The 16,687-nt window shown below is 31.9% G+C and overlaps 1 protein-coding gene and 1 pseudogene across 1 annotated transcript; one reads left to right on the forward strand and one right to left on the reverse strand.

Moving 5' to 3' along the window:
• Positions 1 to 660: 660 nt before the first annotated feature.
• On the reverse strand, positions 661 to 3,099 carry LOC110633113 (exopolygalacturonase-like). Its single transcript, XM_021781591.2, has 5 exons — positions 2,812 to 3,099; positions 2,332 to 2,634; positions 1,961 to 2,250; positions 1,346 to 1,562; positions 661 to 1,238 (listed from the first exon to the last, which is right to left on the reverse strand). The coding sequence occupies exons 1-5, from the start codon at positions 3,013 to 3,015 to the stop codon at positions 1,011 to 1,013; spliced, it is 1,242 nt and encodes a 413-aa protein (XP_021637283.2). The 5' UTR covers positions 3,016 to 3,099; the 3' UTR covers positions 661 to 1,010.
• Positions 3,100 to 10,206: 7,107 nt separating this feature from the next.
• Positions 10,207 to 16,320, forward strand: LOC110633047 (sucrose synthase 2-like; annotated as a pseudogene).
• Positions 16,321 to 16,687: the final 367 nt, after the last annotated feature.

Genomic DNA, 16,687 nt, shown 5'->3' on the forward strand with positions numbered 1-16,687 from the left:
CTTAAAAAAATTAATAATATTAATGAATTATAAATAAAGTAATTTAAAATTAAAATTTGAAAATAGTTAAACATTTTTAAATAATATTTAAAATATTATTTTCAAAAAATATTTTTTAATCTCTTATCTCAAATTGAACGAATCTTAAAGCTAGTTTAAAAGCTGTAAAAAAAAAATAAAAAGAAAAAAGAAGCTAGTTTACAAAAAAGCTCATTATTTCTCTGTATCTTTCAATTTATGAGTAATTTTTAATTTTATAAAATTGATTATATTTATATTAATTGGTAAAATTATAAATTTAATTTTACAATAATATTAAATATATACAATATTTATTTGTAATAAATAAATAAATTTTATTCATTTATTTCAATCATCGCTATTAATTCTTTATTTTAGGCATGAATTTGGCAGTTAAATTTAATAAATAGAAAATTATTGTCTGGTCTCAAAATATAACATTTACTTAGTTACACGTATTTATTTATTTATTTTCTTTTAATTTTTTAAGCATGTGTTCGAGAAACCTGCAACTACAAATGCTGAAGTTAAAACATTTTACAAACTCTGAACTCGAAGAACATTCAATCAGTGATGTGATTCATATTTCTTGTATTTCTGTTCAAAATGACTACTGCATATTTGAAATTGTTAAGAGGCAAATGCTTAAGTATTAGATATTAGATAATCGCACTTTTCTACTTTTCTACTTTCTGCCTTTTTCCATCAGTGTTGGAGGGAAATTGCTGTACACAGAGACTTCGAATTTGCAATTGCAATTGCTTTTGGTTCTTGCATTTGAAGTTTTGGCTTGTGAGTTGAAAATAAAAAGCATTCTAACTAGCCCTTTACAACCAGTGGTGCACATCATATGTTAGACAAGATTATCTTTGCATTGCTGTTAATGAATTTATGGTAATATTATTTCTTTTAGATCCACAAGCTCCATCGCCTTGTACGTAGTTGTAGCTAATGATGATACAAATGGTTGCTATTGCAAATTTAAACCCTTATCGGCACGGTGGTGGGAATTGCATGCCTGCATAGCTTACTCTTGCATTTTCGCATGTAGAGGAGAAAGGCAGTTTTTTAGCACCAGTGTACGTCAAATTGATGTTTTCCAAACGAACTCTTTGGCAGGGAACTTGCTTGCTGCACCCCAAGTTCACTCCAACTTCAGAGGTTGTGGTTCCCCTAATGTTCATGAATTTAGCATCGCTTATCTGTACCTTTGAAGGCTGCATGCAAAAAAAATCAAATGATTATAAGTTTAATTATAAATCCTCTTCATTTAGTGGCATAAGGAACTATAATTGTCCTAGAAAACCAGTCCGAGAAAACCAACCGCATTCGATTTAGATCCGTAGGATTGATCGATGATGATGGGGTTTCTAACTTCATCCATAACAATGTCCCGGAAAGTCAAGGCTGTAGCTTGGCTTGGAGGTGATCCTGCCCATGTTTTAATTCTGATTCCATTCTCAGTCTTCGTCAACGTGCAGTTTGTCACAAGGATACCTTTCACATCTTTCTCATCCGGGTACTTTCCAAGACTGCCAATACTGTTGTGGACGTTTAAAACAGGTTAGGATTATAGAAACTCATAAAACAGTACTGCCAATATCTTCCAGACTTACTGGATTGTGGCAATTAAGATATAATTAATTGGGTATACTATAATTTGGAGTGGGTCAATGTTGACATGAAAGAAAATTGCAGAACAGGAAGCTAAGTCATTGTATACTTCATTTTAAGTTTCTAAAACAAGCTCCCAACATCCTAAACTGTAAAGGGTGTCCTCTGGATTGTGAGAGAGTGTACTTAAGAACACGTGAAGAAGAGACTTAACCTTGATGCACGTAAACAAGTCCGAAGATACTCTTATGGTAACTACCCAAAAAAAAAAAATGTTCACTGTATAGGGTGCTCCAAACTTCCAATCAGTGTTGGATAGACTTACCTGATGCCATGTCCGGGGCCACAGGTTATTTTCTTGATGGTGATATCGGTGCTTCCATGAATCATACCAACGCAATCATCTCCAGTAGCAATAACGCTTCTAGCTATTACAACTTGATTGGATTGGCTGATATGGACACCATCAGTGTTGGGGCTCTCTTCAGGAGCTGTCAAATGGATATTTCTGGCTTTAATATTCTGGCTGAGAACAATCGCAATGTGGAATCCCATGGGATTAATAGAATTGATTTGTCTTATAATTCCATTTGTCACATGATAGAATTTAATAGACTGCATCAGGAGAAGAATTCATGAACCCATTTTATATTAATGCTTTGTAAAGAGAAAATTTCTGGTAGTTTAGTTGCTTACTGCTGGAAAAACGCTGCCTTTGTGATCGTTATATTTCCATACATTAGGGCCTTGGCCATCAAAAGTGCCTGTTCCTGCAACGACCAAGCCATTTATATTTTGGAATATCATCCAAAAATCTTCTGCATAACTGCTCAAATCTGATAATGCCTTGAGATTTCCTACAAGTTGAAAAAGAATGGGGGCTGTACTTTGGCAAGGTCCCCCAAATACCATTGATGAGGCTACGAAATCCCCCCTCGGGACAAGTACCCTTGCCTTTCCTCTCCAGTTGCATGCAGCATTCCACGCCTGAATGAAAGGCTGCAAATTAAGAACAAACCCACAAAGCAACGATCAGTTGTTTTCTGTGAACTTGGCCAAATACAAAGCTCATTGCCACTGAAGTCTTCTCCCTTTGCTATATATATATATATATATATATATATATATGCATGGGGAAAGTTGAAGAAGAGGGGTAACATGGATATCAAGTCTTACCAATGCATTATCCTTTCTGGGATCAGTTTTCGCACCAAAATGCAAGACATTAAAGATTTTCTCAGTGGGATCTCTTCTACGACCAGGGCGAGGACTATGTTTAATAATGGCACCGGGCAAACCCTTGGCCTCGCAAGAGGCCTTTGCTAAGCATAAGAGAAGAATGGCATTTGCCAATAGTTTCTTTGTTATGGCGATTGCCATTCTTCTTCAATCCAATGATCTGTAGGCTAGCTGCTGCAGCTTCTTCTTCTATTAAAAAAATAATAATAATAAGAAGCCCCTTAGGGAGGCTTAAGATGAGATTGTGACAAGTTCTCTTTCCATGCCATATTCTTTATATAGCCATGGATTTTGGCAAACAGAGTTGTGCAGTTTAAATTCTATCTATAGAATTAGAATGTGTATTGACTCCATTGATATTTTTGGTTAGCCGTTTGTTTGGTTGAATCTCTGCCATGATTAGCTTCACCTTCCTTGCATTTAGGAATAGTTAATGATCTCTCTGTGTTTTTTAAAAATTGGCTGCTGCCGCTGCTTCTGCTCCGCTTTAGGCTCTCCTTTTTGGCCACCAATTTAACACCGGCATTGCACTAAACAATTATATATAAGATTCAATTCCTTCCTTGTTTAGAGCAGGATTTTCTGGATTAATCACAGAGCTAACAACCAAATTAATGATGAGATTATATGTAATTAATATAGTCAATGGTGTAAATTTTCTGTTATGGTCCAATCAAGTAAAACCATACAATAAGTAAATTAAATTTTGGACTGTTTCTTTTGTTGTTGGGTCTTGGATTTTTCTTGCCAATTTTGTTCTTGGTTTAATTAGAGCTATTTCTAGATTTTTTTCACTCAACGTATCAAATCCTAAGTTAAGTATTTTAAGAAAGCTTGCTAGTCTGAGTATAATTGAATTTGACCATACTAAATTCTCCTGCTTCTCTATTAATCACATATCAATGACCAATATGCTTTCTAGTCCTGCTATGTTTCTTGTCAATCGACTCTAATTGCAGGAGGAATTATTGTTAGCTTTTGGCCCACATACTTCTTCTATATAAAATTATAGGTCTCATTCTCTATAAACATGAAAAAAAAGGGAGACATTGTATCTAAGAAAAAAAATTAAAAATCAGTACTTTGACTGTAAAATATTATTAATCATATTTCAAACCCTTTTGATAATTTATTTGAAAAAATATAAAACAATATATAATAGAATTAAAATGAAATTCACCATAATCAATAATCAAAATAAAATTATGATTATATTTTAAAATTTTTTCAATTATTAAATAATTTTTTTCAAAGAATAATTTTGATTGGTTTAATGTATAGAATGGAAGCATCAAACAATTTTTTTGTGTTTGATACTATGTGCGAGAGATCTTGCGCGATGTTTCATAAACACAACTGGTAAATTGATGGGGTAGACCAGGCCCGTGAGGTCGGTGGCAACAGCAATTTCTGGCAAGATATTTAGATAAGAAAAAAAAGGTTAAAAGCTTCACGTAAAGCCAAAGAAATGGAAAAAGAATTTCTTCTTTCTGCATTATGTTAGCCATATGGAAGGATCAAATAATATCCATATATTATTGGGTGAGTCTCTCCTATATCTATCTCAAGAACCTTATCCATATATTACTGTTGATTTAGCTTTTACAATTAAAAAAAAAAAAAAAAAAGAAAGAAGATGGATTCAGTCTTTGCCTTTCACGGTTGTTCCCATTGCTTATGGATATATATGATATATTTTTTTATTATTTTAAATTACTATATAAATAAATTAATTATTATCGATTAATATATAATAATTAACCGTTAATAAAACAACTAGCAGCTATCAAACAACTAATATTACAAAGCATGATCTAATTAATTTTTTTTTTTTTATCATTAAGGCGGTCATTAACTGCCTGCAATTTGCCCTAATTCGTTATCAAGATTCCAGCATCGATCCAAAAACCACACTAGAAACATAAAGCGAAGATGCGGCTAAATGAGAAGGACAACTGATCAAATATGTTCCTGTTGTGTTCAATTCTCTAATAATGGAGTCGGAATCATGCATTCAAATTCAATGCCATGGTCCATGTGTCCATAAGGTTGCATTTCCATATTTTTAATTACTTTACAAAAATTTACCATATAATCCTTCTTATTGATATGATTGAATAATTTCTATTAAAAAAAACACCCCGTACTGAAATTATATATAATTAAAGCTTAATTAATACTTGCACTGATATGAATATTTAATATAATCTTCATTATGTGAATTTTTTTATCTAAATTTAATTTATTATGAATTAAACTCAAAATATCTTGTATTAATAATGAATCGAATTTAAATTCTTCAATATATAAGATTAGTACTGAAATCACTTCTAAAATTTTGAAATACAGAGTTTGAACATTGATCATATATCCAGATTATTTAAAAAAAGGAAAAACTAATATATAATACCCCAAAAGCCTTCTAGCTTCATTGCTAATTGACGCTGCGAAAAGAGTATCTCCTACCATATTCCACGATCTTAAAGTCACCATAAGTTTCCGGAGCCTCGTCGCTGGAGATGACAGTCTCTCTCACGGCCGCAGTGCCACTGTAGTAGTACTGAGCAATCTCGTAGTTGCTGCAGATGACGAACCGTTGAAATTTGAGGTCCATGATAAACTAATAGCTGTTGATACTGACTGCTTTCATGATTATTTTGTTGAAGCCTGCTACTCCCAGACCTACCGCTAGAGCTGCTTCGATCATTGCACTCTTCTATTAAAGGCGATCTAACTGAGGAGTTACCATTTTTCTAGATCCTAGAGCACAGTAGACAGTAGTACTATCTATATATCTGTGCAAGTTTCTTGTTCTTGCTACGTAGTGTTGTATCTTGTCTGTGTTGCTTGAATAGGGGTTGAGGCTAGTCGTTGTTATATAGGGGTCTTCTCTGCCTTTGCCCCACCCAAAATATTCTATAATGCAAGCTTATCTCTTTTAATATATAAGATATATTTTTTTAAAAAAAAATTATTTTACAATTTAATACTATTAAATATATAATAAAAATTTTAATTTAATATGATTATTGCCATGTCATAATTAATTGTTATATTTGAAAATATTTTCCCTCTGAGAATTATAATCGGCTCTTGCTTAGTTTAGAGGTTGCCGTATTAATTTATACTCGTGATTCGTGAAGTTGTCACCTTCTTAGCAGATGAAATATTGCAGAACAATAATTGTGATCATCTGACTGTTAGTTTAAGCCAAGAATAATTTCTTACAATAATAACTCGTTGTGATCTAGAACTACTCTTCTCTGATTAACCATGATCACCAAGGAAACCTTTGCGCATGCATTTTGTGGTTATTTAATTTGAATTTAATTGGGAATAATCTGAGGTTTGATAGGAATGCTCTATTATTGGGTTTTAGATTCCCAAGAATAACTTTATTATAAAAAGTTTTATATGCCCGTTTGATAATTAAAATTTTATAATAATTAGATAATATAATTGTCTGAGAAAAAATTAAACATAATTTGAAAAAAATTTTTGTCAAACATATACATGGGTATTATACGAAACAGAAAATTATTATATATATTAATTATACATGCAAGTTTTAGTCTTATTGCAAGCCTGAAGCATTTTAACGTTGAAGTACATAGTCACAGCAAAACCTAACATAAGACCATACTCTTTAATTAGTAAGTACTGATCACTTGTTTCTATATATATAATACAATACCAACACCAAGAGTACGATATATAATATTTACCAAGCACGACGAATTGGTTTTCCTTTGGGATAATAATCCACAAAACCTTTCCCACCATAGCGTTGAGCTGCTTCTTTGCTATCGATAACTGGTAGTGGAGCTGGTGAAGGAGCTGGGTTTACCACCTGAGGCTGATGAGGCGGCCTCCCAAACCTTTTGGGTCTTCCGAAATATTCATCCAAAGCAGAAAATGCTTCCAACCCAATTTTAGCAAGATCAACTTGACGTGCCATATCTAAGCAATTCCTCTCAAGACTTCACTCACAACAAGATATGTTACTTGTTTTAGTTGCTTCTGTTTGAGACCTTGTCCTCTTTATATAGACATTTCTAGCCTGCGCTTAGCAAGCGGTTTGATTCAGATTCATATGGTCTTATTTCATTTAAAAAAATAAAGAAAAAATCAATTATTAAATTTGATCGACCAAAACCGAAACTAAACAATTTGACAATCGATCTTGATTCCTTCAGCATCAAATCAATAATTAAGTGTATGTTATTGAAAATTTATTTAATATTATACGCAACGAACATATTCTGATAATCGATTATGATGAAAATCATTTGTGACATATCATAAGAATAATTATAATAAAATTATTGCATGTAAAATTAATATATTCTAAATCCTACTCTAGGTTGTAGCTAGATTCCATGCATATATAATAATTCAGAACAAATGAACAACATTGAAGAGGGAGAGAAAGAGAGACCTTTAGCTTTTGATGATTCCAATTTCCATATGTACTTGGGAGCATTCTCCTAGTGAGAAACTATATCTTCTTCCCAGTATATTAATTCTTTGTCTCATCAAATCTTATATCAACTTTTTATATGCACCGATTGATTTGGCATCGATCATAATATTAATAAAAATTAACTTTCCAAATTAACAATTCATTATTTCATCAAATAGTATATTTAACGAGGTTCATATTAAATAAAAATGAATTTAGGATGCAAATTAAGATATGGTGCTAAAATATACTAGCAAATTGAGTTAAGTTATTTGAGGATCACAAATTGTTATTGATTCTAATTCATTTCATGATAAATAATGAATCTGATGCCTCACTAACTTCACTTTGCAATTATATATAATCAATTATTGCTTTTTAAGTGATTTAATTATCACATATTATTACATACATCAAACGTAATACTCTCTCCCTTTTTAAAAGGGAGCTATATATATATATATATATTATTTAGTTTAATTTCACTCAATTATATTTTATAATTTAATGATTAACATATTAAAATTCATATGCTATTAGATTCTCTTATGTATAAATAATTGTGATTTCCTCTCATAACTAATATTCGATCCTTAGAAAATTGAGAAGATGCTGCCAACCACACATTTTAATTAGATAAATTCTTTTTGTGTATTTAGTCTATCACGTAATTGAATACTATTCCAATAATATCATGCCATATCATCCATAATTTAAAGTTAATTATAAATAATTACTAACTCTATCCATCATAATATCATTAGTGTAAGTAATTTATGAAATAAATTGAATTTATTTCATAAATTTTATTAATTATTAAATATTAAATAATTAATTAATCTTCTAGCTTAACTTAATTAATGATAAAAACATATTACTATTAAATTTGAGTCTTCCCTCTATTAATTCCATAAAAAAATATTTAATTTATTATTTCTAACTTAATATCTTTCTCTTCGGTCTTTAGATTATGGACTTGTTTGGATTAACCGTTGAATACAACTGATAGCTGTTAGCTGTTAGCTGATAACTGATAGCTGTTAGCTGTTAGCTGATAACTGATAGCTGATGATAGCTGTTTTATATTAAGTGTTTGATAAAATTATATTTAACTGTTGCTGTTAATATGTGAAATGACTAATAAGGGTATATATCATATAATTTATTTTATTATTTAAATAAATATAAAATTATAAATTTATTACATTATATTATTTATTTTATTATTAAATTAAATATATAATTATTAAATTAATATATTATATTATTTAAATAAATATATAATTATTAATTTTTTATATTATATTATTTATTTTATTATTGAAATAAGAAAATCATTATTTTTTAAGATAATTAAATAATTTTAAAAATATAGATAAAATAATAAAATAATTATTATTGTTAATAGAAAAATTTATAATTAATTTTAAGTTTTTGGATATAAATAAATATTTTATATTTTATGTTATTAATAAAAAATATTTCAATAAAGTTGAAATATGTTAATTAAAATATTAAAATTATAAATAAAAAAATAAAAATATTAATAATATTAATTTTCAAGTTAAATAAAAAATGATAATATGATCATATTAGCTGCCCATCGGCTATAGCTCTATTTTTTTAAACTTGTTAAACACCATAATTTATCTATTTGAGTGTCTATCAACTATCAGCTGCACCAAACAAGTAAACCAAACACCCCATATATTTATCTTGAGTAATATCATGACATAAGCAATACGACGTCACCTCTTGTAGACGCCCTTTTATTCTCAAATCAAACAAAATTGCATAAATTTGCCCTGCAAGGTTACTAGGACATTGATTAAGGCTGCTTTAATATATATATATATAATCCACCCAATCTAACCGATTTATTCATTTTTATTAATTATTATATTTAAAATAAAAAATTTTAATTTTTTAATTTAAAATTTCTTAAAAATATAAAAATTAAATATAATTTTATAAAATTTAATTAAATTTTTTTTATTATAACTAATTTCTTTAAAAAAAAATTTCATCATTTAAAGCAAATGTGCACTTTTTTTTAAAATTTATAATTTTATGTTAAAATAGTGATTAAATTTTGGTTTATAAATTTATTTATAAAAAATTATAAATAAATTAATATTTAATTTAATTTATAAAATAAAAAATTATTTTAAATAATTTAAAAATTATAAAAAATATCTTACCTATAACTTATTTATCTATTTAAAAATTATATTTTAATTAAATAAAAAATTATATTATTCTATTAATTTTAATATCAATATTATTATCATTTTAACAGCCATAACATACTTAATAGTATATTATTTTTAATTATTTTAATAAATTAAATTACTTTTAAATATCTTTTAATTAAATATTTAAATTAATTTAAAGTGATTTTATTAAATAATTAATTATTTATTTTTAAATTAATTTATAAATTAAAAAATATTTTTAAATAAAAAAATTAAAAGTAAATACTTAGTTTAAACACCCTCTAAAAAACTCCAACGTGCTTGAACCTCAAATGAGCGTGACCGTCTATGAACAAAAGGAAACAAACTCAAATACAGAGAGGCCACCGTTCAAGCATAAAAGCGAGGGAAACAGTTGAAATCCAATGCCAAGTGCCCCTTCTTATTCATCAGACTCTTGACACTCTCCCAGCAAACGCACAAACAGTATCAATGTCCCTTTCTCTACGTCTCCTTTTGGCTCCATTTGCACCTCCTCGATTGCTCTATATATGTGCTTCACCGCAACAACTCTCTCCTCTCCTATCTATCCATCTATCTATCTAATCTCTCCATTGCTTTTCATTTAATTTTCTTTTACTCTCTTGAGAATTGTTGGTGATAATGGTTTCTAGCATGAGAGACAAGGTGCTGGACATCCTTTCTGCTTACATGATCGAGCTCGTTTCTCTTCTCTCCAGGTTAATCCACACGCAACGCATATATATTTGCTTGCATGTGTTAGAGGTAAGGTTATTGTTTTGATATTCACCGGTTTTTGAGAATGGGTTTCTATTATTTTTGTAAGATTTGTCGCTCAGGGGAAGGGGATACTGCAACCTCATCTGCTGGTACGCGAGCTTGCCAATGCCATTAAAAATGACGAAAAAATGGAGAAGCTTCGCGACAGCCCATTCACTAATGTCCTTGATTCTGTACAGGTATACTCACATTGAACTTAGTAATGTTGCGTGTGTCTCATTGTATGCGTTTAGCACCAACTAGCTGCGCTAGTGATTCAGAATCTATTTCTGTGATTTTCCAAAGTTTCAATGCAAAATGGGCGGGAAAAACAATGCAGCTTGTGCAAAATGATTATTATGAAATCCCCATCATGGGAAATTGAGGATGGGTAAATTCTCACTTCACCACAACAGAAAAATGGTGGGATTGTCATGTGGAAAGGCAAGCCTGAATTTCCATATTGGGAGACTGCTTTTTATATGAGCACAAAATAAAATATTTGGAAGGCTTTATGTGTGTATGAATGCATGATTTGGATAGGGTGCAACTATAGTCCTTGACTTGTACATCAGTATTTCTGTTGTCTTTCAAAGTTGGTAAATTTTATGCCTTTTCCTTTTCTCTCTTTTTCTTTTTGTTTTTTTTTCCCTCTTTGGAATTTTTTTTCTCTTTTTATTATTATTATTATTATGATGGTGAAGTTAAACTTTCTGCATGATCATATTAAATTATAGTCTGATGTTATGCAAACATGGCCTATTTTATTTTCCAGGGCATGTCCAAGTAGTAATGAGAATTTGTACGTTTCACTCGCTTTACAATTTTATTCTTGAATATCTTCTTTACTTTGTAGGAAGCCATTGTCCTGCCTCCATTTGTTGCAATTGCCATTCGTCCAAGACCTGGTGTTTGCGAATATGTTCGTGTCAACGTCTATGAACTGAGTGTTGATCACTCGAGTATTGCTGAGTACCTTCGATTCAACGAGGAACTTGTGGATGGACGGTAAGAATTTCTCTTTCTAGTAAATTATGGTTATTGAGTTTGAAAAATTTTCATTTACAACATTTCAGTTTTCTAGTAATAGATTGGGCCCAGACTCAGAATGTTGTTTTATTTTCCAAGTTTCTATGTTGACAAATTAATCAGCATTTGGACTTTGCAATTAGATGTGATGACCGCTATGTGCTTGAGCTTGATTTTGAGCCATTTAATGCAACGTTCCGCTGGCCATCCCGGTCAAAATCCAACGGAAATGGGGTTCAATTCCTGAACCGTCACCTCTCTTCAATTATGTTTCGTAATAGAGAAAGTTTTGAGCCTTTGCTTGATTTTCTGCTCACACATAAATACAATGGTCATGTAAGTTATGCTAATGCTCTTGCCAATAATTATTTTTATCCTGCCGTTGTCATATTCAGGAAGTTGCTTCTTTTTATTGAATTCTTCATGACACAACACTTTTGCATTTAAATTCTCTTGAGAACTTTGTTTGGTTTTCATTTTGATTTGCCTATGAAGTATACAATAATGCTGGGTTTTCTATATCATGCCTGCCTGTATTCTTGCTTATGATTATTGAAAAAATTTTAAACAATGGGAAGATCTTAATATCAAATCTTCTAATTTTACCATTATATTCTGTAGGCACTGATGCCTAATGATCGGATACAGAGCATATCCAAACTTTAGTCTGCTTTAGCGAGGGCAGAAGAACACCTTTCTAAGTTTCCTCCTGATACACCATATTCTGAGTTTGAATTTGAGTAAGAACTAATTATTTTTCATGCATCCTAATTCTGCTTCTCACAAAAAATTCAAATTCTTAAAGAACTTTCTGTGCCATTACCATTATTATTATTTTGATCAAGTACTTGTATTTTTCGCTTCACTGTTATTAACCATAGGTTACAAGGAATGGGATTTGAGAGAGGTTGGGGTGACAGAGCTCAATGGGTATCAGAGATGGTGCATCTGCCCTTGGATCCTTCAAGCTCCAGATCCTTCTTCCTTAGAGTCTTTTATTGGGATTATTCCTATGGTTTTCAATGTTGTTGTTGTGTCTCCACATCGTTACTTTGGCCAAGCAAATGTTTTAGGATTGCCAGACACTGGTGGGCAGGTATCAATTGGATTATCCCAAACTCAAGTGTCTAAGATTTCCTGTCATAATGCATTTATTCATATCCTAGCAAATGATAAGGAACCTTCCATTTTATTTACGTAGAGAAAAGGTTTACCATTTGAATATGTAATGCACTGTACCATTGCTTATCACCGCACAGATGTTTACATACTTGATCAAGTTCGTGCACTAGAGAATGAGACGATTTCTAGAAAACAAAAACAAGTATTGGACATTACCCCAAAAATCCTAATAGTGAGTATTCTTTTTTATTAAACTCGCCTGACAGAAATATTCCATATTTTCCTTCTTACATGTTCACTTAGTTTGACTTGAATTTCCAATTTTGATCTTCATCTTACATTGTCCATGAATGGTGTTTAAGGTCACATGACTAATACCTAATGCAAAGCGTACAACATGCAACCAGAGACTTGAAAGAATCAGTGGAACAGAACATACTTACATTCTGCGGGTGCCATTTAGAACTGAGAATGGTATTCTTCGTAAATGGATTTCAAGGTTTGATGTGTGGCCATACTTGGAGACCTTTGCAGATGTAAGCAATTGAAAAAGAAAAATCTCTTTTGTTTCCTTGCATTTTTCATTCTTTTCCATTTTTATCGATTAGGATTCTTTTTAGTAGTAGAATAAGCACTCTTCCTGGTTTGTTGTGTGGCCGTGCTCTTTGATCCTTCTAGTTATGACTCTGAGTGAAATCATTATGAAGAGGACTGGATGGGAATCCATCCTTGATCCCTTTCGTGGGATGCTTCCATATGGTGGTAGAATAATTATTGACCTCATAGATTGTTGGCTTCTGATCCTTCTAGTTGTGAATCTAGACTTGTGAGTGAAATTACAGTGCAGAAGCGTGCATTGGAAGCTTTGAAATTTCTTGGCATGCCAAACACTGTTTGTGATAAGAGAGCATTGTTCAAGAACTTTGATTTTCATGATAAAGCATTAATGAAAGAAAACCCGGATCAGGTGAAATAATGAAAGAAGTTGAACACCGAAAGATATGAATGTAGACAGCAGGATGTCATGTAGCTAGAATTCTGAACCCTACGAGACAGTGGATAATGTCTTGTTTTTTATTATATTTTTTTTTATTGTCTGATTGTTTTGTATGATTGTCTCTTTTTTTCCTCCAACCACCAGGATGCATCCAATGAAATTGCTGCTGAATTACAAGGAGTTCCAGATCTGATCATTGGAAACTATAGCGATGGAAATCTTGTAGCTTCTCTGTTGTCTTATAAGCTTGGAATTACACAGGCTTGCCGTGTTTTCAAAATTAATATTCTGAAAATGCAGTACTACAATCAAAATTTTGATTGGGGGCATATCTACTTGTTTGTTCTCAAATTGAATTTTCCATGTAGTGTAACATTGCGCATGCATCAGAGAAAATAAAATATCCAGATTCTGATGTACACTGAAGAAAATATGAAGACAAGCACCATTTTGCAAGTCAGTTTACAGCTGACCTTATTACGATGAACAATGCAGATTTTATCATCACTAGTACATATCAGGAGATTGCAGGAAGGTAAATCTTTTCTTCAAGGGGGGGAAAGATGAAAATCTAATCAAGATTTGTCCTCTCCATAAAATCTCAGTTTTTCCACATTCTTTGTGTTAACTGCTTTTACCATTTATGATGCTTGCAAATTTTGGTCTAATGTTTTTATTTATTATTATTATTTTTGAAATATAGCTAAGTTTCCATTAGGTTCAAAAGGTCATAGCTTTTAAATCCTTGCTACCTCTTGTGCCCTTTTCTTTCTGCTAACATTTCTATTTTAAAGCACATCTCATTATTAGCTTAACAAAGTTTATTCTTTTCCTCAGCAAGAATAATGTTGGACAGACACTGCTTTTACTCTTCCTGGGCTGTATAGAGTTGTTCATGGCATTAATGTTTTTGATCCCAAGTTTAATATTGTCTCTCCGGGAGCAGATATGAGCATTTGTTTTCTATATTTTGAAAGGGAAAGGAGACTTACTGTTTACATGGTTCAATTGAAGAACTCTTATATGATCCTGAGCAGAATGAAGAGCATGTGTGAGTATCTTTTCTGTTAGAATATAAATGACTCTCATCCACCAGCTGCTACTTTTTATTTTGTTGGATACATTATTCTAATTATTAGTCTTTGGGGCTTCAAAAAGTAGAGTGGTTTAATCCAAAATGATCGGCAAACACAATTATTGGCTTTATGTTTATGGATAGTCGACTATTCCCTTCTCCATCATAAATTGTTCTTGAAATCCAGTTTGATAAGAAAGGAAAAAGAAAAGGAGAAGATACACTTCACTGTGATTATACTGAAATATTTTCTTATACTGAGAAGATACACTTCACTGTGATTATACTGAAATATTTTCTTATACTGCCTCTTCAAAGGGAGTTGAGAGTCATTCTATGAAATATGCCCAATGTAATGCATTGCTTATTTGATTAAGCATTTGCAAGCAAAGCTTAGGTCACAGTTTCTTATGATTTGAATCTCTCAATTTATCAATTGGAAAGGATGAGCATTTCAGATTTCTTTTCAAGTCCATCATTTTAGGACATGCATTTGAAGATTCTTTTTTCAAGAAATATTTGTTTGATAATTGAAACATGGGTAGTAAAGTTGACAACATTTGATACCTAGTTCGTCTTTGCAAATGCAGTGGTTTCTTGAGTAACCGATCAATGCCTATCATCTTCTCTATGGCAAGACTTGATAGGGTGAAAATCTTGACGGGACTCGTTGAGTGCTATGCTAAGAGCAGCAAGCTAAGAGAACTTGTGAATCTTGTCGTGGTTGGTGGTAACATAGATGTGAAGAAATCCAGAGATAGAGAAGAGATGGAATAGATTGAAAAAATGCACAGCCTCATAAAGCAATACAATCTGCATGGCCAATTCCGTTGGACAGCTGCCCAAATGAACCGTGCTAGTAATGGTGAGCTCTGCCGCTGCATTGCTGATGCAAAAGGTGCTTTCATACAGGTATGCAGTGAATGATTAAATGCTTGTCTCAGCTTTCTTCATAGACACTCTGTTAACTCCATGTTCTTATTGCAGCCTGCTCTCTATGAAGCTTTTGGCCTCACTGTTGTAGAAGCCATGACTTGTGGGCTTCCTAGTTTTGCCACCCGTAATGATGGCCCTGCTGAGATCAATGAGCATGGCATTTCAGGGTTCCATATTGATCCTCATCAACCTGATAAGGTTGCTGCACTTTTGATCAACTTCTTTGAACAATGCAGGGAAGATCCCAGGTATTGGCACAAAATTTCTGATGGAGGGCTTAAACGAATTTATGAAAGGTATATATTTGCCCTCAGAACTTACCTTGTAATTTTGTTGCTGGACTTACCTATAACTTGGTCTTTGATTTTATAAAGTCTCACTATTTTGGGTTCAATTCTGTAGGTATACATGGAAGATATACTCTGAGAGGTTACTGACAGTAACTGGGGTTTTTGGCTTCTGGAAGCATGTATCTAAGCTGGAGAGGAGAGAGACAAGGAGATATTTGGAGATGTTTTATATTCTAAACTTTCGCAAGCTGGTTAGTAATCTCATTCTCCTGTGTTGTGAAATTTCAGCACATTCGGTGGCCTACAACTCTCTTACCAACACTCTCAAAAATTTGGAGCCCAACACATGTTCTCTTAATGGGTTGCAACGCTCTCACTGCACACAAGTTACCACCCACTGAATTTTTCAGCATTAACGCAAATTCAGTTAACCTCCCTCATGAGTTCTGGCCACATATCTCATGCTTTTGTAGGCCACCAAACCTTATTAAACAAATTCTAATGAAATATTCAAGGGAAGTGGATTAAATTTGTTACCTCTAGCAGTTGATGAGCAGTAGAAAAATCTATGCGCTGAAGAAGCTGCCGACTTGTTACTTTTTATCATTTAAAAAAAAAAAAAACTGTATTTGTAGAACAATGTGACAAATCTGTGCGAACTACAAAGTGTGTTGTGTCCATTCCTGGCAAACTATAGTGCTTGCTGTCTCCTGTCTGGACTGGCCACGTCCGGCTTCAGGATCTCATCATAATCGATTGGGCCAAACATGATCGGCTATGATATGGAAAATTGAAAATCCAACCCTTTTACCAACCATGATCCAGAAAAACTGGAAAAAAAATTTTATACTCTTAAATTTAAAAAATAATTAATTTTTTATGGGTGAGATATATAATTTTTTAATACATTAAATAATTAAAAAATTT

Source organism: Hevea brasiliensis, chromosome 4 (genome assembly GCF_030052815.1).
Source record: "Hevea brasiliensis isolate MT/VB/25A 57/8 chromosome 4, ASM3005281v1, whole genome shotgun sequence".
NCBI classification, from domain to species: Eukaryota; Viridiplantae; Streptophyta; class Magnoliopsida; order Malpighiales; family Euphorbiaceae; genus Hevea; species Hevea brasiliensis.